General features: G+C 38.9%; 5 protein-coding genes across 6 annotated transcripts in view; 2 read left to right on the top strand and 3 right to left on the bottom strand.

Moving 5' to 3' along the window:
* Positions 1–384: 384 nt before the first annotated feature.
* LOC111674389 lies at positions 385–2,182 on the bottom strand. Its single transcript, XM_023434738.1, is given in 4 exon segments — positions 385–1,026; positions 1,312–1,635; positions 1,711–1,985; positions 2,131–2,182. Coding segments are annotated over 4 exon segments (1,293 nt in total).
* A 1,413-nt stretch (positions 2,183–3,595) lies between these two features.
* LOC105697929 (protein kish-A) lies at positions 3,596–4,958 on the top strand. The gene is made up of 3 exons (XM_012421671.2): positions 3,596–3,964; positions 4,475–4,584; positions 4,740–4,958. Exons 1-3 carry the CDS (start codon positions 3,962–3,964, stop codon positions 4,843–4,845), a joined length of 219 nt encoding a protein of 72 aa, XP_012277094.1. The 5' UTR covers positions 3,596–3,961; the 3' UTR covers positions 4,846–4,958.
* A 114-nt stretch (positions 4,959–5,072) lies between these two features.
* Positions 5,073–12,021, top strand: LOC105697871. Its single transcript, XM_023434737.1, has 17 exons — positions 5,073–5,752; positions 5,825–5,900; positions 6,002–6,211; positions 6,509–6,703; positions 6,798–7,123; positions 7,321–7,709; positions 8,077–8,237; positions 8,339–8,587; positions 8,713–9,024; positions 9,311–9,438; positions 9,727–9,814; positions 9,943–10,220; positions 10,351–10,468; positions 10,572–10,999; positions 11,238–11,305; positions 11,569–11,599; positions 11,841–12,021. The coding sequence occupies exons 1-17, from the start codon at positions 5,706–5,708 to the stop codon at positions 12,019–12,021; spliced, it is 3,285 nt and encodes a 1,094-aa protein (XP_023290505.1). The 5' UTR covers positions 5,073–5,705.
* A 281-nt stretch (positions 12,022–12,302) lies between these two features.
* LOC105697870 (keratin, type I cytoskeletal 9) lies at positions 12,303–15,329 on the bottom strand. The gene is made up of 4 exons (XM_012421601.1): positions 15,321–15,329; positions 14,785–14,839; positions 12,931–13,638; positions 12,303–12,754 (listed from the first exon to the last, which is right to left on the bottom strand). The coding sequence occupies exons 1-4, from the start codon at positions 15,327–15,329 to the stop codon at positions 12,303–12,305; spliced, it is 1,224 nt and encodes a 407-aa protein (XP_012277024.1).
* Positions 15,330–18,795: 3,466 nt separating this feature from the next.
* Positions 18,796–25,740, bottom strand: part of LOC105698139 (nephrin) — a 306,065-nt gene continuing 299,120 nt past the window's right edge. For both annotated transcript variants that reach the window (XM_012422131.1, XM_012422130.1), the window contains exon 18: positions 18,796–24,282. In XM_012422131.1, coding sequence (XP_012277554.1) covers positions 23,849–24,282 — 434 coding nt within the window. In that variant the 3' untranslated portion in view covers positions 18,796–23,848. The remainder of the gene's footprint in view (positions 24,283–25,740) is intronic.

The following is a 25,740-nucleotide window of genomic DNA, read 5'->3' as shown; positions in this document are numbered from 1 at the left end:
CGGAAATTTTCGGGATCGATACGACGGACCCATCGTCGGGAACGCAAGGATAGACGTGGTATCGCCAGGCCGAGTCCTCTTGAGGATGAGAATTACCTACGGTATCAGCTTTTTCTCCAAATTCTACCCACGCGATCGCGGAATGGAACCTCACCCACCACTTCCTAATCCGTTGCTAATTTTCTTGCTGCCGGAAAGGTTATTTTTATGTGGTTAGGACCATGTTTAATGTTTTGGAAAAACATTAAAGTTTGGTAAATGATTGGAGAACAATATGTGTAGGACCCGGGGTGGGTTTTCAATTGCAAACGATCAGATTATGTTGTACTTGGTAAACTGAAGTGGACAAATCAATGATAAATGGTACATGTAGTTTATGGCCATTCACAATTTATTAATCATTTTTCTGAAGGATTGATGGAATCCTCCACCTAACGGAGGCAAGTTTGTCTTACGTTTATTGAACTTTGCTGCACTTTCGCTGTTACGCTTACTATTTTTAACTAATTTGTCGTTGTGCATTGCTAAGTATGCCGTAAGCACGTCTAATCGACTTCGTTCTTTTTTAATCTCGTCCATGATCGATGAAATTTGATTTAACCACTTTTGCTGTTCTTTGCGGAATATTGTTATCCTTGAATTCATGTTTGCACGATACCGCTGACCAAAAGATTCATCAACCCTTTGATAAACGCTTTTAATTAGTTTCAGTTTTGCCAAAGAATTCCTCTTTTCGGAATATTTAATTTTCAGAACAACCTGGATGGCTTCAACGAGTTTCTCGCAATTTGCAATTGCACCCGTTACGTAATTTTGTTTTTCCTTTACCTTCTGTAGTTCCAGCAAAATATCATTTAATTTTTCATTTCGATCGGATAGATCATTTTCGACTTTTTTTAATTCCTGTTTATAACAATAGTTCTCCACTTCTAAACGTTCATAATCTTCAAGTCCTAAATTCGGTTTTACAATGTTCATTGCCTTTATTGTCGCTTCTTTTGCTAGCAGATCATCGCGTAAAAGAGACTGAAATAAGGAATTATTTGTTATGATCACTCTATAACATTGCTTTGCATTTCAATAAATTCATTTATGTAGATTGTCGCATTTGAATGTTATTTAGTCAATTCAAGCAAGTATACGGTCGATAATAATCGTCAAAAATTGTATATCGATTTCGTTTTAGATTTGTAAATAAAAGATGTATTCGATTTGTCATCTATGGTATTGCTCTTTATCTTATATATTTTTCTTTCGATTGTCCACTGTGTTGCACATAAATCACGCCGACTTGAGTTACCGGGTACTTACGTAAGAGATTCGACATTTAGAAATTTCTTGGATTTTATTTAGTTGGCGGGAAAGCAAATCATCGATTTTCTCATCAGAAAGTGGTTTTCCGTTCACGATACTAGATGCTCCCGTCCCACGTTCCATGGCTACTAAATCATTAATCGCTGCAGTTACTTTTTTCTTCTTCGACATGAGCAATGCCTCGAATGAAGCCACTTCCGCTTCGTGGCTTTCTCAAGAAGCTTGTATTTCTTGCTTCAATATATCAAAGTCATCGAGCGTGTGGAGATGAATCTTTTGTATTTCCGAATCTTCCGGTTCGTTCCCAAAAACATACGTCATCTGAAATCCAATGCGCGTGCTACGATAATTTAAATCGAAAATGTTTAGACAAGACTTAAAGACACGATGACTTACTTGCTTTTTTCTAAAATATTCTACCAAATACTCGTGAAGGTAATTATTCTTCCACTTGAACAAATTCTCAGAATTTCGAGCTATAGTTAATTGTTCTAATATATTTTCTCTGTCAAGATCACATTTCGAATTTGATAAAAAAGGATACCCATCGGCGTCGGCTTCGCTGATAGACAATGTCGCTGATCCCGACTTTGAAAAAACCGATTGGTTAACTTTCAGTCCATTATTGCTATATAAAAATGGAGATGAAATGTCCAATCGACGCAAGACCTCTGCAAAATGTTTATCTCATTATCTGGAGTTAGTAGTTCCAATGTGCCTTGTGGTAATATTTATTTTAAATAAGCACTACGTAAAAGCTACGTTCGTATATTAATTACAAGAGCTGGCCATTTTAGATATCGAATTATAGATTACCTTGTAGTTGCGGACTTAAAGTCGGGGATGGGTTAATGACCTTGGCAGACATGACCAAGAGTTACTATTTGCACTAGTTTCGTATTACAAGACCAAAAAACTACTTTTCATTCGAACGAAGTACTACATGTATTTCCGTCTTTTGTATTTTTTGTTTAATGTATCTTTTGTAATATAGTGAAATTATATGAGTGCCTTAAAGGATAAGAATGATATTACTGTATAAAGATATGCTTGAAAGCGACTCTGCCTTAGCTTTCTGGCTTCTATAGTTTTTGTTTGTTCAATAGCATTGATTTGGTAGAATAACACTTGGAGACCTCCACCATAAAAGTAGCAGAAAGAAGTATTCAAATATCTTTCCTTGCAACGTGCTTAGATTATATGTTAGTTAGCGAAAAAGTATCTTTTTCCTTTTTCGTAGTTGTTAAAAAGAGTAATTGTTGAAGTACTCTGCAGCGAAATGAGATTTATTTCCTACAAAAGCATTGTATTGGCCATTGGTTGGTATTATAGAGTGCAATACTGTTTCGGTGAGTCAATAACGTTCTGTCGGTAAATTCAATATCTTAGAACGAGATAGGTGGATACTCACTCGTTGTTATGTTAGAAAATTATTTAAAAAAATAGAACGTAGTATATGTTATAACATTCACGTAAAAAACATATGTCATAACGTAAGTTTTATAACGTGTTATATTTATTTAACCCTGCTTCTCTGTATATTTTTGTAATTTAGCTAATTTCATATTACATACTACAATCACCTAATTTTTACACACGATATTTTGCTTCGTTTCTTCTTTCATTCATTTAAAATGAGAAAGAAAGTCCTCGAATCATTAGGTAACACAGTTTCTATACATACACCTAGCTCGCTACAGTTCCTGTATGTATGTACATACACACACTGCCACTCATCGATGGTACCTCACGGACCTACTGCCCTCTCCGGCCGCGCGGCGTACTAGCGACGGGAGCAACGCGGAATTTGAATTGCCCAAGGGGCAGAATGGATTTCCTAAAGAAAATAAATGTTTATAAAGAAAAACAATTATTGAAAACGCCGTTATGAATTAAAAAAACGTTAAGTGGGGCAGGAACACTTCACAATAATATGTAAATAATTTTCATTAATTGTTTTTGTTTATAAACATTTTTTTTCTTTAGGAAATCCATTCTGCCCCTTGGGCAATTCAAATTCCGTGTTGCTCCCGCTGCTAGTACGCCGCTCCGCCGAAGAGGGCAGTAGGTCCGCGAGGAAACAAAGGAAACCATGGATGAATGCGAGTGAACACATTTGGACTTCCACTGTTAGCGATCTAGGTTTATGTATAGAAATCTGTGTTAGGTAATGGCTGCATGCAACAGCTTCTCTGGAGAGTCGCTAGGTGGCCGCGGCTACAAATGGCTGCGAAAAGTGGGGTATCGGCACTTTTTGTTACTCTATTGTTTCTAACCCGAACAAACCTTACGAGTTGAGGCCGGACTCTAGGACACATCTGGATACATCGATGTCAGATTGTGTCAGATAGAACGCGGCGCGTCAACGAGTCGAGTATGAAAAATTAATTAGAATTGCGCTCAACTATAAGCGTTACTTCCGTCGCAGTTCTGATTATGCTCTGATTGGTATTTCGTCTTCAACGCGTTGACGTGCTGCGCTTTATATGATGCCTGACGTGATAATAAAATGGGATTCCGGTTTTAACAGCGATTACAAAATGGCCGCCTCCTCGAAAGCGACACGGCATGTTTGACAGATGAATTTCTTTTAATGAGAGATATTTTTTTGAATTCGACGTCATTGCGATCTACGTAAATATACGGAATGGTATGTTAATAAACTTAGTTACATAAAAATGATATATTTTAAGTGTGAATACGACTGACGTGGAATGTATTCATAACCTATAAATTATTAATTTGAACGATTGATTAATTTGATAGTCTTTATTCTTGCACGAATTTTACTGTTTCGTTTCTGTAATGTTGAAATGGAAGAGTTTCTACTTATTCATTAGTGAATGATTGAATTTCATTCCTCTTGATCATATAATTGTTGCAATATATCTGTCTGGAAGTGCAGTTCAAGGAATGCATTGAAATAATTGTTGAAAATCCACTTTTATAATAAGATTTTATGATAAGATACAATGGCTGTCATCTAATAGATTGTCAGTATTGGGTTTTGACAAGATGAGTTTATTAAAGAATTCATTGTTCTGACAAGAGAGATGTAAATATGTCTGAAAAGTTCTCTGATTATGGTTATACCGTTATATAATTATGTTTATATACATTATTTTCAAAAATGCTTTTTAACAAATTTATTTGTGGGCAGTCGGCTCTTTTTAATTTCCAGAGTTTACTGACAGTCATTCTGTTGTTAATATGTACCTGTGCCTACATAAGGTCCATCGTTCCAAGTTTACTAGATCGGCATAAAGTTGGGTATGTATTTACATTATCAGTTAACGGTAATATATTAATTAAATGAAATAGATTGTCAATCGTCATATTACCTTACATTTAAGAATTTCAATATCTTCATCACTAGTATAGTTTATAATAATTCTGTTATTTATACTTTGTATTTGTGTGTTCAGGTTTTTAGGTACCTTTTGGAAGTGTGCAAGGATTGGTGAACGAAAAAGTCCATATGTAGCTCTTAGCTGCTTATTCATGGCTTTCAGCATTTTATTTTGGTCGTAAGATACACAGAGTACCGATCGATTGAATTCCCCTCAACCTTGAAACTCAGTCTCTAGTGATAATTTTTGCTACCGAGAAATGTAACAATGTAATAAATGTGATGTGAATAAGAATATACTTTCATTTTAGATCATTGGTTGCATGACTCCCTTTAATAACAACAATGAATAATAAGATTGAACAAAAGCATGGGAATTAAAATATAACGATTCAAGTCTGCTTATATATTCTTCCTTATTTTAGCATGGTTAGCATTTTTATGAAACTAAATTGCATTCTTATCACGTCTGGAATATTTGCATAAAATTAGTGATGAATATTGAATAAATTGAACAATTTCCTTTATAGTGTTTTAGTAATATAGAAGATATGAAATAATTCCATTTTCCCCATACTCTAATATAGCTAAAGCACAACAGAAACGATGGCGTGCAGGGGTAGTTTCCAAGGGGTTGCAAGCATCAGACGATAGGTGGTGCCACGGTGGTGCACCCCCAAGTATCCCCGTATTCTAATTCCCGTTACTACGTTCAGTACTAAACTCGGAAATGTCAAAGAGCTAGCTGTGTTAACATACTCGTGCGTTATGCGGTTACAGTAAAAAATTTACGTTCAGTTATAAGAAATTATTTACAGATTTAGAAATGATTTTACGGAGAACTGTATCGGCAAAGTTGAATAAATCTTTGTACATTCCGTACGGAGGCATAGCTGATGTATGACAGGTGTCACGATGACTCATTAGGGAGTGCGTGCTTTGCTTAACGTTACTCTGGTAAGAAATCACTAATATCCGCGTAGAACTTAGGAATATTGATCTACATTGAGCTAAAGAGGTTTGAGAATTTTACCTCAAATGTATGATGTGCGAAAGTTCTTCGGATGCCAGAAATACAGACGCGGAAGTGTAAGAGATTTTTGTGATTTTTAAGTCGATGCTCCGATTATATGGGCGCTTCAATTTTCTATTTTTATTTAGAGTGGAAAATCCTGGGCTGCTTCAGACTATTAATGGACCTTTGACTGATGAAAAATCATTGAAAGAAATTTATGAGGTATGTCTTCTTGTGCACAGCAAGGTACAATTTACGATTTTATATCACTTCTTTGTAGTAAATCGTTGATTATTGTTACTTAATCTGTATTGTCCTTTTAGACCCTAGTAAGTCATAAATTTGAAGATACCGCTAAAAGTCTTATGCGCGAGGCGACAAAATTGGGTTTCCATCGATTTAATGAAGATTCACGCTACAAAAATGATTCTGTCAAGTTCACTAGGGAACAAATTATGTCATACATTCAACCGGAGAAGTGGAGAGAATTTGTTGAGGTATGGAATTCTATACAGGTGATCTTCAAATTACATGCCACTTGAATTGCATGGTCTCAAATAATATGGTAAAAACCATGGCAACTTTTGAAAAATACGGTACTTATACTAAACGGAATCTCTCAAAGTATATACCCTGGAGTTTTCAGAATTTTAGCAAATTTTTATAAAAAAACAAAAGTATGTGGTTCTGTTACTCTGATGCATCATTGTTCAAATTACTGTTTCCTTATTTGTCAGGTGTAATAATGAGTGTATACGAGAATAATTAGAAAGTATTTTACTTTCGAGGATCACAGAGAAAATAAATAGTTTATCACACGAAGCACATAGAAAACTAAAAGCGTAAATACCGCGGAAAATATAAACGAGGTTTGCAATTACTGTCTTTTTTTTTTAAATTTGATTCAGGTACCTGGTACAAGTGTGGAGGAATCAACCCCGCATACTTTTAATAAAAATTGTATAAGTGAGCTCATATTAGGTTTTCAGGAGTTTGTTAAAAATCAAAACAATAACGGTGATCAGGTGAGGCGGAGTTTTAAATGACGTGGAAATGATGTGGAAATAGGTTTATAATCATTTTCTTATTCAATTTCGTGTGATTATAACGTTGCTCCAGGTACATAGCAATGAACGGAATGATACGCCAAAGAAGGAAGAAGAATCTGAAGAAAATTTGGTAAACGTAGAAAAAAATATATCAGCAGGCGACAATATAGGGCTGGCCAAACAGAGCGAGTTGGAAACATCACAATCGGTACCATCTAGTTCTGTAATCTCAAAAAACACGGAATTAAATAGAAAATGTTCACATGAACGTGCAATAAATGATGTGGAAACAAGTGTTGCTTCCACGGAGAAAACGCAATTGCTTGTAACAGATGATGACTTCATTGAATTACTCAAATTTCACGATAACAATGTATTAAGAGCTATACCCTCAAAGTAAGCATAACACTAGTTTTTCGTAATTCTGCACAACGCTTGAAAATATTTTCACCAAAATTTCGATTTCTACGAAAGTATGAAAATATATATATATCTTATTTGTAGACCAAAGAAGAGAAGTAGAAAAAAAAATTATAATTTTCAATGAATCTCGTATCGTGCTTCCACTACAAATTGAAAACCTTCGCTTTCAGGAGTGTGCAAACACGTATCAGTGCAGTGAAATCAGCAAAAGACTTTCTTCTTGCCTGTGACTTGAATCGTCCAGCAAATATCATTCGTTCGGGAACATTAATTAAACATCCACTAGTGTCCAATCCATATGCTCAAGAATTAACTTTAATGAGATCTCACTTGTACAATACCCGGCGTAATTACCAAAAATTGAAACTGAGATTTCACAAGATACACGCAGATTACCACAAATTGCGTAGAATCGCCGGAGAATTGGCCACTGTGCTTGAAAGTTCAGTACGTGGAGAATCAGTTGACATGCAAGCTATGTTGAATACATGCTTTGAGATATTCACAGATTTATTCAACCAGAATGTTAGAGATGAAGCGGATGTAAGTTTAGAAATTAGTATGAAGTGGAGTAAACATAGTAATTAACAAATGGAATTTTTTTTATACATTCTACAATATATATTATATATGAAACGTGCATATTAATCTATAATTGGGTAGATCTGCTGCGTATGTAGATCAACCCTTTGCGGTCATATTCCACTTATACTTCGACATTTTGCGGCGGTTAGAATCAGACGTATGACTTCAATGGATTAAATGTTTAATATACAGGTCACCTATTTTATTACGAATATAATTCGGTTAATAGCAAAATATTCCACGTATTAGCTACGCACATTTCCTGAATCGTTAGGTACAAAATGTTCATTCTATTTCTCTGTTTCTCATCGACATTCAGGTCAAAGTAGTTAAAGATAGAGGCCATTACACTCATCAAAGCATTGATGCATCGTCCGCACCAAGATCTCTTCTCTATATCGCCCCATTGTCACCTAAACTTTTGGATTTCAAGAAAATTAAGCTGCATTTAATTACAGAAAATACGAAAACTAGAGTCCTATTGCTACAAGCATTACGTCAGGTAAGAAGAAACGGCCCAAAAACAGATATCATTAGTATTAGTCTGATCAATACTGACAAACAATTATAATTCATACTAATGGGTATCTTATCATGTAACAGAAGATTACATTAAGTCAACCTGCTGAAAGAGACGAAGCTGTTTATCAATACACATGTAGCGATATATTGGGGCTCCACGGACACATCGTTAGTGATAGCTGCAAATCAATTTTGCCATGTCTATTAATTACAAAAGATATCATTTTGCCATGTCTTGTACAACAATCAACCGCAAGATTACTGAATGCTCTTGCTTCACTAAGGTGTGGTCGTGATTATTTAGCTGCTGGACCTGCTGTACTTAATTCGGTAAAACATTGACATTGTTGATAATAGATATATACTTTAACAGATAGCTTATAATTTGCAAGTATAAAAAATATGTGAAAGGTATTGTCATATATTTAATGAAGTAATTATTCTAACGATTGTAGGTTATCAGATGTTTGGATAAGAGTGATGATGAGGCTTCGGATCCAGTTGTATGCGACATGCTACTTGCAATGTTACAGAAATTATCCTTAAGGAAACAGCAAAGATTGTACATGATAGAAGTTGGTCTGGTAGAATGGCTGATATATCATTTAAATACCGAAGGGCATAAAATTGGGTCATATAGGTTTGAATATTCCTCAGCTCTTTTAATGAATCTGTCGTTGCATAAGCAAGCGAGGATAAAAGCTGCAGCAATAGCAATGCTGGTCATTTCGACATTAACCATGCTTTTGTCAACGAAACATTTAAGTGTAAGTACTCATTTCTCCAAGAAAGATTTAAATACTCATATTTTAGTATTACAAATTTAAATCGCGAACATTTGAAACACTTTTAGAAGGTACATGACCTCATGTTAAATTTCTAACGCTGTTTATGTGGTTATATACCTCTATTAAATTTACCAAGCTTAATATGTTTTTAATAAATAGGTTTATTGACACTAAAATTGTATGATTAAGATGCCCGTGGACATTTTATGCGATACTTTCTAATCGAAGCGGCTTAGTACATAAATTTTACTCTTTTTGAATGTAGGCCTTGTCATACATAAATGGCGCCTTGAGTAATTTTTTATTAAATGATGAAATAAATGAGGAAGCGAAGAGAATTGGTATTACTTCCGTCCTGGAGTATCACCGTAAACATACTTCTGATGAAATAAGGTAAAATGGTATATATTTCAACTGGAGAAAATTTCTATGAAAGGAATTCACCTCATGTCACGCAAGTTCAAGGGAAAGTCTGCCTAGTATACAATAAATCACCTTCACAATTACGTGAAATTACACCTTTTTAACTTAAACACGTTCCGAGAACTTCTATATATAAGACTAACAATTACCTGCTGATTGTTGGTTGTCTATATAACTTTACGAAATTATTGATAGGAAAAGTAGTATTGCAGAATATAGGAAGTACATGAAGGTTCATTAGTTGTATGTCTTTTGCAGAAATCATCTGAACCACATCTTAGCTATACACAGACGTGATTCTGGAAATAATACAAGAAATGATGACAGTGTGGACGATGACGATAATGTACGTATGTTTTTGCAATTTAAGCGAGTTTAAAAAATAAACATTCTAATAAGACAGTTTCGTCGTTCCTTTGGAACATTTTATCAAATATTTTAAATACTTCGAATAATCTATTAATAATTGTTTAGGAAGAAATGGATGTATTGGAAGATGAATTGGAGGAAGGTGATCCAGTGAGAGTACAAACAGGAGAATTATGTGGTGAAGCATTACTTTCTACGTGTTATTCCATCATCTCTAGTTCTGTAGAACAACCAATCATTGCATCAAATACACACACACCGAAAACCCCGAAATTGTGTTCACGATCTCTCGGTATAAAAAGTCCAATGCAAGTACAAGATGATTTGAAGAATGTTCATCATATTAATCAATTACCATCGTACAATACGGGATTAACTCCAAGGTATTAAAAATGTGTTACTACGATTTTATCTTATTAATTATTTTTTAATATTTTTAAAACATTGATATTGGTTTCTATACCTGCTTGCATTTGCATTCGCGTGATGTAATAGATTATATTATTTTAAAAGATTAACAGTTTTAAGTAACAAGTATCGACTACACCTTGTTCAAACTGCTCCCGAAAAAGATGTAAGCAACTCAAGTTCATTGTCGAACGTTACTCAAGTGAGCTCTGCTATTCGGAAGGTACATTTAAGTTGCAATTCTATTATTCGTAAAAACATCCTTATACATTACATTTTTTAAGACATTCTTAATCAAAGTAACTTAATCGCTATTCAATTTTAAGGTGAATCAGAATTTTGAACCACTAGTGGACTTCAAATTCCGTCAAAGTGAACGTGATAATAACATGTCCAAATTGAATGCTTCGAGCGAATCGCTCAAAGACAATAAAAAAACTATGTCGGAAGTAGAGAAAAGTGTTAAAAATCATGTAAATGTTTCCACATCGTCTGCACATATTTTCGTGGTAGAATCATTCAAAAACAATTCAAAAGGCGGTTCAAGTAAAGCACAGGCTGAATGGAGAAATCTGTATGAGTCTCAAACAAAGCATAGAACAATAAAATCAAAACATAATGAATGCATATACATAAATGGTAATAATACCGCATTGTCATTATCGGGAAAGAAACAAGCATCTCCCAGAGAAACGACAAGTTCCTCTTCGGAAAAGAAACATCCGACGAGTTTCACCGCTAGTCAGGATTCTAAGTGCGTTATTGTTATATTAAATTTTATTTCAGAATGAATAAGTATAAACATTTAAATATCATGCTTCGTTTGAAGTGACTTTGGGTGTAAGAAATCGTTTATCAATAGTAGTACCAGGTCTTTTTAAGGATGATTCACATAAACGGTGGTTTAGTTTTTACGACTTGTACTACATCCCCTTTCACTCTGTATTCGTCGCAAGAGAAGGTTGAAAGTGTAGTTGAATTTTCTTTTTTAGGGAGAGTAGTAAGGTTGCCATGAACTCGTCTACGACCCTGGCATCTGCTCGTGAAAGTGTAACGGAAGGTATGTATGAAATGAGACGATAAAAGTACCATAAAGAGCGATCAAGTTTATGAAAGAAGTACAAACTTGTACTATTTTGTGAAAGCAAACTTTCTCGATGAAATACACGTGGTCATGACCTTAAGAAAGTTGGAGCAAGTAGTACAGTATATAGGGAAAGTGTAGTGATAAAATATATTCATGCAAAGTATCGCTTTCAAGCAGGAGAATTTAAAAAAAGGTCAAGTACTGTCTATAACAGTTTTTTTTAACTTCTGTTCTAGTCACGGGCATATTGAGCAGTATCGCGTCACTGTGAGTCAAGACTTCAAGTTCATCAAATTTCTTAAGCTCGAAGATCGACGCGAACATTTTTATTTAGCTACCTCGCACTTTATATTGCTTTTGCGATTTTTCACCCTTTCTTTGGAGAAGTGTACGTCAAGAAATAAATAATCTTTCCGTAGTCGTTGGAGTTTGCTTCAGTAGTTTTGGCGAAACTTCAGCGCTAAGGTAATTGTACGCGTATTTTTGTATTTCATATGATGTCTTCCAGGGAACAAGAAAATCGGGTAGCTAGTTCATCGGGTCAATTAAAGGACTCTGGGGATATGGAAGAGGACGTGTTTAGGGCAAAACCAAAAATATTGCGAACCCCACCGCAAACCACACGATCAAGGAATTCTACGGGGACGAACAAGATTGAACCAGCACGTCTAACTTCCGCTAACAATTAACTCGAGTGCATGCAATTCAAATGCTTATTCTTACATTTACTGTCAGTGCCTTGTTCAAAATGGTGTTAGGAAGAATCTCCATGCATCTTTAGGATACGGTTCCCTCCGGTTAAATGACAACGCACAACTTCTATCCTTCCGCATGTTCGATTTTATTAGAAATAAAATACAAAGGTACAATAACAACGTAACCGTCAACAAAATAAATATTCTCCCTACACACACACACTTAACAATTAAAAACAAAGATTTTGCGCAGTCGTGTCGTGCTAACAACGAGATTACATGTATGCGGAGTAAGAGCTACCTTGACCAAACTTCCCGGTACCGCTGTAAACTTCTGGCGAGTATCTACTTACATAAGGACTACTGGCCGAGCTACTAATACCTTGAGAATAGCTGACACTGTGTCCTCCTTGGGGGCCGCCTTTGCTCTTGTAATTAGCTCTGCTAACATACGGTCCACTGGAGTAGTTTACTCCCCCGGAATAACTTGGTCCATTAGAATAAGTCTGTCCACTGGAATAACTCGGTCCACTGGAGTAACTCGGTCCACTGGAGTAACTCGGTCTACCTCCGTGGCCACCGCCACTAGTACTTTTTATGAAAATGACTTTTCCGTTTCCGATACCGCTACCTTCGGGATGCCCCGCTCCATGGCTTTTTATCATGTAACCAGAGCTCGGACCTGACGAGTAGGAAGAGGCATAGCCGGGTCCTCTGTGACTTCCACCTATCACCCAAATATCAGAGTTTTAATTGTTAACCTCTATATTCTACATATAATAATTAAAGAAATGAACCAAGGGTCAGGCAATTACAAATGTAGTCATTTCAGCATTAAACATGATTTCTTTTAAATTTACCCTATATTTAAGAATAAGAATGTTCCGTTCTAGATGTACCCACCTGCTCCACTTCCTGGTCCGCCCAAAAAGTAGGCTCCTTGAGATTTTGTCGGATATCCGGTCGAGTGTGGGATGTAATTGCTGGTGGAGTAAGTGCTGCCAGGGCCTTGACTTTGGCTCGACAAGTATGCCACACCGGAAGAGTACCTACCACTTCCGTGAGGAATTTCTCTACTCGCTACATGCTTATTTCCCTTGTAGCCGGTCACTACGTAATTAGCAGTTGGTCCCGATGAGTAAGACGGGGAGTAAGAAGGACCATGCTCGATTCCCGAGAATCCACCTTGACTGGACCCTATGTAGCTTCCTCCAGAGTATCCGGGATGTCCAGATTTCACCGGGCTGCTATCACCTGAATATCCACTGTACTTGTATTCTCCGTGACTGCTCGCTGGGTAGGAACTTCCGGTTCCACTGTCGTAGCTGTCGCTGGTACCGTGACTTCCCTGACCTCCATATCCACCACCATAACCACTACTGGAATATCCACTAGAGGAGTAGCCGTTTCCAAGACTTTCGATGCTCTCGTGACCTCCACTGTCAGCTACGTATTTTCCCTGGCCGTAAGTTGTCGCGCTTGGATATCCACCGAATTGGTCCTCTCCTACATCAGCGATGTTGACTTTCCCACCCAAGAAGTTCCCATTTGTGATGCTATCGAGGTACTCGTAAGCTGCTGTATCCCTAGATCCTCCTCCGACCGAGTAACCTGTTGAAATTATATCGTCATGCTAAGGTAATCCCTTGAGAATATATCGCGATGTTAAAAATAATTTTCTGATTATAGATACTCTTCATTTATTTAAAGGAATGGTCTGGGGTTCCCCTTGAGGGTAATTAAATAAGTTTACAGAGGCATGTCCTTAAAGAAGATATACCATATTTGGCTTAGTCAGGAGAGAGTATCTTTAGTCAACGATTAAAATATAAAACGCAATCGTTACTCCGTAATCAAATTGCAAATAAATAAATGAAATATGGAATATATTAATTGTTAAAACAATAATAACGGATATCGACGATAACCCGCTGAGATCATATTGTGATATCTCTGCGCCTCTCGTATGAAGAATTTGTAAAAATTAATTTGTAAAAATAGGACAAAAGTTTCAGGGAAGGTATGAAATTTAATTGTTATGCCGTTGATGAGTCTAAGTTTAGTTTAATTTTGAATACCATGTAGTAGCTATTAAAGTAACGAGTGATTTAAGATTATTAGATTTAATGTGTCTGTTTTAATATAATATCGTTATAATATGCTATCAACCCGAACACTGAAATGTTAATGATTTGTAGTACCGAAATCAAACGCGGCAGAATATAATTTATCATAATGACCGCTTGATCTTCAATTTACTTCTTCGACCAACTGAACCACGAGAATAATTTATGCAGGTATGTACGTATGCTACTTAGATTTCACGTGCCAGATATGATCATGTTCAAACGGATGCGGGAAACCCACATAACTCGATCTAGATCAAGTTTATTACTTTTCACGATATTTGATATCGGCGAGGAGAAAGTGCCGTATACATGGCACTGACATTGCACTTTTAACTGTAATTAGCCAAGACAGTTTCGAATTAATTAGCTAATCAGTAAATTGATTAGCTAGCAGCGCGTTTAGAATTTCAATATATCCTGTTCTCGTATTCTTGTAAAGAAGTGTAGACCGGATATTTAACGCGTCAACGCCCGCGGAAGAGACGGTTTACTTTTACCAATTAAGCATCTGACTATTTATTTACTTCTAACTAGACGAACCTAAAGCGAAAGAAACGCGCGACGCGGATAAAAATTGCACAATGTGTAAATCATCTTGCAAAAGAAAAAATATAGGTCATGTACTTACTGCTAATAGGTGGCTCCGCAAGGACCACGGCAACTAAACCGACAATCACCGTAATCTGAAAGAATACAGTAGGAATATTTTTACATGACAAAACAAAGAAAAAGAAAATACAGTTTAAAGAAATGTATCGTCTAAAATCAGATCCCTTCAAATCTCATTGCTAAGTGTCAGCCGTAATAGGAGCTCCGCTCTTCATAGAGAAAATGGGTAATTCCAAATTTATAATTTACGTTAAAATATTTTTTATTTGTCATCTTAACGACTTAAATAAAGTATATGATATACTTCTGCGAATTCAAAGTTTTGGCCTCGTTTTATTAAAAGAATTCACCACAAACCATTATAAGAAATGATGTAAAAGTAAATGCCAGAGGTTTGTACACGTGACATCTAATTCCTATGAAATAGAGCAATGGCCTAGTATTTTTCGGTATTAATTTTCATAAGTATGAAAGGTTCATCATCAATTTCTTTCAATTGATTTTTAAGTAGTAGATCTTTAGGTCCTATTCCACAATTTATCGCTTTGTACTCACGTGCAACATTGTTAGTCCAAATCCCCTAAGAGTTTGATCCCCCGCCGTGAGAAATATTCCCATAAGTTAACACCCCTCTTAGATAGAACGAGACGACACGACTGGCGCGGAAATTGAGTTTCTTACCATTTTATACCCCCGGGAATCCCTCCTTGTTGGCAAGGAGGTAAAAGCAATCCTGAGCGGACCATGGTAGGGCAGTGCGCGCAACTAAGCTGTTCAAAACGAAGAGAAAGAAGCACTGACTCGCCTCCTCACTTACAGGGAAAGCAATGAGCCAGGCAGGTGATCACTATCTAGTGAAGTACAACTAGAAAAAGTATGGCCTTTCCATTTGATGGCATTTCTTTATCGCCAATAACACTGTGTGCTCCTAGGATTCGGCAACGTTTACCGAATTGGGACTTGAACTTAACCGCACGTTAATTGAATGCCTGTTTCATTGCAAGTGCAATTGCACCTTGTGATCTCGCACTGAAATTACGTTCGCAGAAGATGTCACGAAGTGGTGCATCCCGCGACGCGTAATGTGGACCACTCACCTAGATTTATACGAAAATTACTAGTTTCTTCTCGGTACTTTAGGTTACTGATGCCGTACTTCTGTAGCACTAACAAGCGGGTTATGAGAAAATTGCCGTTTCACGTATAGACTACCATAAGTGTATTACAATACGTTATAGAGGAGAAATTATGGAAGTGCGCATGCAGTGCTTGGCAATTATGCATGTTGCTTGCAACTAGTTCATTGCCCTTGGTTATAGGTAATATCAATTTCGATTTGAAGTGTACTTTATTACGAAGCGAATTAATACGTTACATACTTCATGTATGATCAAGGTTATCAAGGTACACTGATAAAACTGCCCACGTAAATTTAAATACCTACTCGATCATTGGTTATATTAATTCCACAATAAATTGCAGTGCAATTACATTGTCTCTGGAATATCACAGCCAGCGTCTTAGTTTACGTTTTTTTTTTTTTCATGTGAAACTTCAGGTACGAGGTATGCATTAATTGTATGTAAATTTCTATTGATTTTTGCCAGTGTATCCAGGAAATTTTATTACATTTAGAAATCCTTTTCTCCCGGATGGGTATTCGCAATTTCCCAACTCCCAGAAACCTCGTTCGACTTTAAAATTTATACGATGGGTTGTTTAAGTTTCCGAAATTTTTATTGTTCTCCGCTTCAATGACGCGTACGTAATGCACCAACTATTCAATGAAGCGCGTCGCAGTATTGGCAAATTGTCAAGCGCATCGCATCGAGGGGCAGGTTATGATCTATTGAGTACTCATAAGCGAGATGAGATTCCGCACTTAATGATAAATAAATTATTCACGCCATAAAGAGAGAATAATGCGACCCCATAAACGGAGTGGTTTTCCTCGGCTGGCAGTGGGTAATATCCACCGCGTACTTTTCTTACCCGACAAAAGTGGAGCTCCTGTTTCTTCTTGCTGGCAACGTCGATGCCACGAAAGTGTACGCTAAAGCGAAAGGAATACTTTCATTTCTCGAAGGAACAACCTCGAAAAATACCGAGAAAACGAAGATGTACCTGGAGAGTTTCTACTTACGGGAAAAGGTCCTGAACGCAAATAAGCCACTCGGAATCCGCTTTGGTTTTCCCCGAGTTCTTCTCCGATAAAGATTTCTTACATGAAATTAAATAGTAAATTCCGGTAATATCTCATTTCCCAGTCTAGCTTCCTGTTAATTATTTTCCGTACGCATCTTTTCATTTTCCTGAATAGATCTGATGAAGCGCACGCGCATACTCGCGGCGAGCATGACTCCACTAATGGAACGAGATCGCGGCCTAACCGCGGAACAATCACTCATAAATCTTAAGGATTATATCCTCTTCCTCCTCTGAATAATGCATCGACGCATAATTGAACCGACTCTTCCGATAGCTGTCCGAAGAATTTCACGTCGATGCGGCGGTGCGTCTGTCCGTTGCACTTCTCGAGGTGAAATGCATCGACACGAGATGCATGCCATTGCCGTAAAAATCTCTGACCCCCTTCACCTTTCTAGATCGCTCCCATAGATTTTCAGATCTCAGATCGGGTGAAATGTCTTGATGCGGAGTGAATGCTAGTTTGCGTGGCACATCAATTCGACGAGTATCCTGAATACCAATTTGGCTTTGCGAACCGAAGAAAGTCTTTCCTCACGCGCCTAACGCAAATTTATGCAGCCGTACTGCTACTCTATTGTCCCAAACAAATTTTACGCCACGAGAAGGAACACTTTTTGTACGGACACTTGCGATTTGGCACACCGTATATTCGCCGAGAATACTAAAACAGAATTACTTTCTATGGGTCCCTTCAACATTTTCTGAAATATCTGCATATTAACATGGTTAAATGGGGTGTATCATCTTTTAGAATTCCGTAACAACTGTAACAGGTCATTCTTATGATACTAAAAGGTAGCTTAATCCGGTTATATTTTCTGCACGCTACACATTAAAGGACGTTTAATTGCAGTCCACTGTTGGGCAACGTATGAGCAGGATGCGCAGTTTGCAAGGTAATTTTACGGACAATTAGCATTCACAGGTATTAGAATAAACTGCGGAGCTTTTTTAGCTTTAAGCGCACAAAGTACAGAATTTTTCTCTCTGTCTGGTTTCACGTGGAGTACGGGAACTCATTAGGACATGTGAATGATTTAATCTCATTAGGAACACTGACAGGTTTGATCCTCTTTGCCTTTTCAGTTTACGTCCGCGGATATTATGTGGAAAATCACATGTAGACCCACATTGGGGCTATTTAGCTTTACCTCGCTCGCGATGTGCTACTGCAAATTAATTACGTGATAATGTTCATGGCAGGTGAATTCAGCGTGGTTGTTGCGAGCTTTTTAATTAACGAGTGGCCCAAGAGCCGGGAGTTCGTAACTCGCCAGAGGGTTTACCTGTAATTAGTTGTACGTAATTAAAAGTCCCGTGGAACAGCGGGTCAACTTTATTTTTTTTTCAAATGTACTGGTAATAAAACAAAACTCTGTATTGAACAGGTGTAAGACGAGAAAAAAGAGTTTCAAATATTCAGTCCACCTCAGGAATTAGAATCTTACTATTTCGTAGTAGAGAAGTTAAACGGCATTTTAACGTGGTCCAAAAGGTAAAGTTAATACTTTTACGACATATCACGTTTAATAACATCGTTCAGATAATCTTCCCTCTAAATAACAAGTTCACATATGTGTGTGAATCAAATTGCATAAGATGACATTGCTGATTCCAGCTTGAATTCAATAAACTGACTTAAAGATTTTACACCATGTAGCATTATTTTCAACCTTGTACACGTGATATACAATTCAGATGACATTGGAACATTAAACATTGGTGAATGATGAACTCGCAATCTGCACCTATTTCCGTATCCAGAACCACGTACTCTGCAAACCACCCTAGCGCCAAGAACAAGAAAATCGGTTCTCCATAAGTTACAATCAGTTTTAATAAATGCAATAGAAAAACAATATACAGATACAGAATTCATATCGCTAGTCGACAAAAGGTCGCAAATGCGTGCGGCGTGTTGGCTGCACCACGAGAGAAACGTAGTCGAAAATTAACCGATACGCATAATGAGTGGCTTACTTTTACCTATCAGCTTAACGGTTAGTTCGTTTACCTAATTACAATGATTGAATCATTAATATCATTATACCAGTATAGACACGCAAGTGTGTATACGCAGTGGAGAGTCTTAAGTCCTACGTAATTTTCATTTTACTTTGGTTTTAAATTAAGGACTAGCGCGTGTGGAGCTTCACTCTGTCCCTGTGCATACGCGAATCGTTAAGCTTGCCGTCGATCGTCCACGTGCTCATCAAGCGAGTCCTCTGATCCGAATTTAAGACTTTCGCTTGCACCCTAATGTCAGCTGGTCTCCGTAACAGGTAAATCCCCGCGGAAGCACACGGTTAACAACGTATATGGCGAAGAACCCAACAAACCGCAATTACTAATTAACTAATAGAAATTAAAAGGTGCCTAAACAACGTTAAGACTTCATACATGAAAATATCCCGTAGAGCCGACGTCTTTGTCGAGCCCCTTCAGGCAATGTTTCATGAAATTCTCGCTCTTTGCAGGCGAGTTCAACGAGACCGATGAAGTAGCTGAATTACAAAATGGCGCTAATCGGTGCGGATCACAAAAGGAGTGTTCAAGGACGCATCACGTAATCAGAAATGGTCTATCTGTATATTGCCGTTAAAAACGATGTAAATACATTGCTGAGTATCGGGAATGGCTGAGAATACTCCCGCTTCTGATTAATACTGTACAGAGTGGAGGAACAAAGGAGAACGGTAATATAAAAATGAAAAAGGAACCTAAAGGTGGAGAACGTCTTTACAAGAGTCCGTGTCGTACGTCACCTCGTGTCCGTTTGCGTTCTGCAAAGACGACAGGCGAAGCACACGTAATTATGTACCATTTAGAATCGGAAATGGAATTTAGAGTTAGAATGTAAAAATACTATATATATGTACAATAATCGCTATAACGATGGATATTCAATTACAGTACACTGGTTTCGTCGGTGAGCCTTTTCAAGGTGTCCTCGTGATACTTTTTACTCGAAAACAGTGATTACGCATTGTTAACCCGAGTCCCCATTTATTTGAGTCGCAAGCGATGGTTCGAATTCAGGGATCGAGAAAATAGGCTGATGAAGTACGGTATGTCTTATGATTACTGTGGTTAAATCTGGCGAAAGGTGTCGAATCATTGGCACATAAATGGAAGCGAACATCGTGATCCCAAAAAGCACAAATTGGTGAATCCTTAGCTACATGTGTATACGTTTAGGTACATCAGGAATCCAAAAAGTAGATAATCGTTATTGGACGTCGTTCAGTCCTGTAATGTGTTTGTAAAGTATGTATAAAAAGATTTTTTTATAAAATCAGACCTTAGAGGTGACTGCAAACGGAAGTGAACGAATCAGTTTTATTTTTTCTCGAGATAACGTGCGAGTCGGACAGGATTTCAATGATCCAAGTCGTGCTTTATTTTCATTGTTCACCCTCTACAATTGAACACGGTTCTTTTTTTTTTTTTAATAATGATTGGACTGTTTTCAAGTAAACACGCAAAGTTCATCAGTCTGTGTGATTTGGGATGTAACTGGACAATTTCTGCTGAATTTTTCGTCTCGGGTAAAATTAAGTACTCCGTTAATTGTTTCGTAATACTCGTGGTATTTAAAATGCCACTCTTTCAGGAGTAAAAATACTTTTCAGAACGTTATCATCCGGCATTGCTGTTAGACAGTCCGGATTATAAGTGTTTCGCACTTAGGAGTGTTTTTGAATTTTACTTTACCACCGCTTAGTTTGAGAAGGAAAGAAAGAGTACGCGCCCAACCAAAGAAACGTCCGTGAAAGCAAAAATCTCACAAGAGCTCTCGACCATCTTTTTTTCCTTTTAATTCTTTCGTAGCGTGATATAATTCGTTATATATCAATTTTCATATCTATCTAGATGGTATTTACACTATGTACACGTAAAACGATTAATTTATCCCTCGTACTTTAATGATTGTATAATTAGGATTGACTATGCCTTAGAATAATTAACGGAATTATGAATTATGTAAAATATGAAATATCGTGCTGTTAGATGGTATGTTCATCTCCAAGGTACCATTTTGGACGAATACCGGTCCGTGTAACAAGTCTAGCACTTTGATGAGCAAATACTTTGGAGATTACATAATCTAAGAATCTTCAGGTAATATTAAGTTATAGATGATTTGTTAATTACAAATATAAAACATGTATATGTAAATAGAACTCTTAATTATGCGCGAACATGTCTCTAATTGAGCATACGTGAATTTTTTATCATCAGTCTAAGCCGGTCTTCACGGCTCCACATACAACAGCGGTTTAACAATACACGTTTTAAGCTTGTACACTACTGTAACGAATCATCGGTAATAATGAAATAACAATAGCGTATGCTATAAGTAAACTTTAGTCATAGAACTTTCAAACGATACTTAAGCATGGAACACACAAGAAGCCAATTACGTGTCTCTTTCCTCGAGCTTGTGACACCTCTCAACATTTTTCGGAGCGACCGAGGGAAACGCGTGCATTGCTCGAAAGAATTGACGGAAACGGTGCCCCCTTCCCTTCCACTCATCCTCGTAACATCGCGTCCCATCTACGTAATTTCTACCGGCATAATCACGGCTAAAAGGTATGATCTTCCAGAGTCGACATGTACCGAGAGACCGCAGCCGAAATTCGACCGGACCGCTTCAGGGTCCGGTCCAAACTTAAGAGTTCCATGGCGTCGAGCTTAAACGAGGTTCATCTAGGCGATTCAAAACTGTACAAGAGGAGACGAGTATGTGCCCCGCGGGTAATAATGTTCCCACGGGTCGCGTATGTACATGTTGAACCCACTCCCTTCGGTACCGTGTCGCGATCGATTTATGTACAGCCGATGCAAATGATTCGGGAGGACAACTCGCGGCCAACGGCTCGACGTGTGTTACATGCTTGTAAAGTATTCCTACATAGGCCAAACGTATGAAGCTTAACTCGTCGAAAAATATACTCGTCGACTACTCAGGCTTTCGACCAACGGAAACGCGTCGTCCGAACCGCGACGTAACACGAATAATTTCTCAGATATACATATACAGCCTTAGCGTCGAGTGTCGTAGACCATACCTCGTTATATACCCTAGACATAGTGAGACCCTCATATGATCCGTTTTCGTTACTTCCGGAGTGTAAGAGACTTGCCGAGGCGTACGCGCACTATTTACACAACTAATAAGGTCTAATGGAAATAAATGCAAAAATATGTATAAACATTTAGTCGAGACCGGTCGCCAGACGTCCCGGAGGAGCCTTTTACGCAAGGGCGCACCTTCTACGTCGGCCAAGCCGTTGAAAAGACGGGCAGTTGTCTTAAATGATAAACCTTAACTGTTACCGCTAAACTTACGTCCTATTGTCTTTTTAAGATATCACTACACCAAGACACTCACTTTTACGTCTATCCGATCGTATCTAGCGGAGTTCACCGATTATGTTAAGCGCCCGCTCCCATGTCTTCGCGGGTCCTTGTCGAGCGCGAGATCGTCCTTAAAAGTCGAGCCCTTGTCGAGGCTGAGCTTCGACAGGAAATGGTTCACTGATCGACGATTTCTCAAGTTTTGGACGCGAAGTTCGCTCTAAGATCGGCGTCGATCGAGCTCAGCGGTATCTTCTTCTTCGAAGGATCTATCAGACGGATCGTCGTCGATCGGCAGTGCGGAGGGTCGTAACGTGCGCGAGGAGGGAAGGAAAAAGAGCTAGAAAACAGTCGAGTAGAGATGGGATCGAGCCGTCGTGTGTCCTTTTAACGTATGATCCAAGCTGTTTGATCAATTGCGATCTGAGATGTGCACTTAACGGAGTTCCTCAACTAATCGCTTTCAAATTGACGTTCGATGGGCAATCCACTTTTCGACCGTTAACTAGTTTGTACGCCACTGTAATCTGATCTGATCGGAAACATTGTATCAACTTGTGCATGGTTATTTTGGCAACGAAGAACGGGAAAGCACGGTAACCCTTGCGAAAATACATTTGTTAATTGGAGGAAGTTTTGAGGTAACAACGCGATACTCGTGGACCAATTTCTGTAATTGTTGCAGTGGGGGTATCAAGCAGCTTGGATGCATAAAGTTAGCTGTTTCGTTCAACGTCTGTTCGCAATGACTGCTTGGATCCCGCCTCCAGTCGCGTCTCGGAGAACTCGAAGAGAAATGGACGAGAGGACCATGTGCGACCCTGCTAAACTATCTTTTATCGTAGTATTGACTCTCGGAGCGGCACTGTATACTATGATCACCGTACGTAAAACTGCTAAGGCATTCACCGCAACGGGCAAATCGCACTAGACTGCACATCAGCGCGACACCCACGTGCATTCCCTGCATCGAGGACAAAAGCAACCTGCATCGAGATGGAAGTCACTAGACATCATCCCGACATTACCTCGATTACCTAGCCCACGAAGGACGACCCGGTTAACATCATCACCTCGCTCATCTCCTTCATTTTCCATCCTGTAGGATACCGTTCTCGACCAAAAATCACGCACCGTCGCGAACCATACCCACGAGATAATTTGATTTTCCAGACGACCCATCGATTCCCAACCACGGTTCTACGATCCTCCAAGTTTGTCCCGCTTCGACGTCATCCTCTTCAAGGAACCTCCGCATCCCGAGATCTCGTAAAAAGTCCCCCATATAAAAAGTTTGTCTCGACGCATCTCCCTAAACCCAGCTAATTATCCTTCACGTGCTCCACCAGGAGGGAAAATAGAAAGGAGTTCCTCGAGGCGAAGATACCGTCATTCGAGCGTCTTCAGAGGCGAGTGGTGTACTCGGGCTGGCGAGGAGCTCGGCTCGGCTCGGGACGATGATCTTTAGGGCTGGTAGTGCTAGGTACCCAACAGATGATCGGCGATCCTCAGACGAGATGTCCGTCGATGTCGGAATACGTGGGGGTCGGACTGAAAGTCGAGAGGGGGTGGCCATGCGCGTGTCCTGGAGTAGGCACCGCACGTGCAAAGGTGGCCGGAGGTGGCGGGACCGTTGGCGGGACCGGCGATTTGGCTCCTGCAGTCATGACGGTCACATCCGGCGGGGGCACAGGCCGAGGCAGCGTCCTGTTCCTCGTCAGGGTCCCCGTGGATGGGGTCCCATGGGAACCATGGTGTCCCGGGTGGCCCGCGTGTCCCAGCGAAGGGTAGTAAGCCCCTGGGCCCGGGTCGCCCATCACCGGACCCGGGCTGGGGTTCCCTTCATATCCCGAGTAGCGCACGCTGTCCATCTCGACACTGTAGAAGCTTACGTCGGTTGGCGGTGCCGGACTTGGATTCCCTATGTAACTCGACTTCGAAGCTGGAATGATAGATCGATCAGTGTTCGATGGGGATGGCCAAAGTTAGGGATTTTGGGCAGGGACGTTGGCTCAGGGTTGGCACGGTGCCTATTTGGCTCGGTCTCGGTGATTCTCTGGAACGTACCCGGGAAATGGCAGGACGGAATGGATAGCGGTCCCTTAATTCAACGTTGTGTCCTTCTGCTGTAATCCGATTGTGAATGGCTAATGATCGTTAAGGCGATATGAAAGTGGCGTCTGAGGGGGCGCGATTATGAAACTTTCCTACGAACGGGATGTATCGAATCGTTTCAAGTTTTACCCCGTGAATATGGAAATCGTAATGGAAGGTCGTGACACTTATGAAATTTCATTTTCTCAAAATTTATACATAAATGAGATTTCTTGACTGCTGGGACCTTCTTTAGAGCTTCCATGTTCACGCGTTAAAATTTCAAATAATTCGGTACACCCAGTTCGGAGAAAAGTTTCATAAACGATTGACTCCTCAGATGGCACTTTCATATCATCTTAATGATCTTTACTCCTTGAAATTCATGGCCGACAACTGAAAGTATTGATTGATTGGTGAAGGTTGAAAGGAAGTAACCCTTTGAGACTTGAAAAATTACCTATCTTGTGTTTTTAAGATTGCAGCATTGTACAGTTACATATTCTCTCAAATGTCTCGTTACGTTTGTCCGACATTTAATGACATTGTGCCAACCCTGTCATTGAAATGGGATTTACAAACGTTCTCAGTAAACACAGCGACGAAATGTATCGAATTGGTACTGCATAAACGTTGATAAAGGGTGCGTTTGCTCCGTGGGAATGAAATCTTGTCCTTATTTTATGTAAGGACATTAAACTTATGCAAGTGACATTCAAAGGTATTAAATTGTACACTGTAACGTTCTGTGTTTACTGGGACCATGGTTGTGGGCAATGGGGCCACGAATCGAAATGTGTCGACGAATCGAGGGCCACACACTGACAATGGACTCATGCTTGGTGGAAAAACCTCGCAAACGTATAGCAGCTCGCGTGCCTCCTCTCTGCCGTGTCTTTGTCAAGTGTACACACATTTCTTTCCTTTTTCGCATCGAGTTTACGTAGCTCTCTCTCTCTCTAGGTCTAATTAAGCGACCGCTCGACTCGATCGCGCCGAGATGAGCTCGTTGTTCCACTTACATTCGGGTAAATAATCTAGTTCCCCTAGCAAAACCGTTTCAGCTGAAACCCATTTAGTGCGGAGCCGAGCAATAACATAAATTCCAAAGAGGAAGTGAATAATTCACTTTAAGAAAAATTAACCGAATATTTCCAATGTATATGGAACAGCCATTTCACTCGTCTACGCAGTGGAAATCAATTTCCACCTAAGAGGGTCCAAACAATTGTCCGCAATAAATAGCCGGCTCATTGGGAAGAAAAGTTAGGTCCACCAATCTTGAGTCAACTGAGAGTCTTCTTCT

This window comes from Orussus abietinus, unplaced genomic scaffold (genome assembly GCF_000612105.2).
Source record: "Orussus abietinus isolate OABI.00-Male unplaced genomic scaffold, Oabi_2.0 scaffold1, whole genome shotgun sequence".
Classification (NCBI taxonomy): domain Eukaryota; kingdom Metazoa; phylum Arthropoda; class Insecta; order Hymenoptera; family Orussidae; genus Orussus; species Orussus abietinus.
This window is presented reverse-complemented; position numbering and strand designations above follow the sequence as displayed.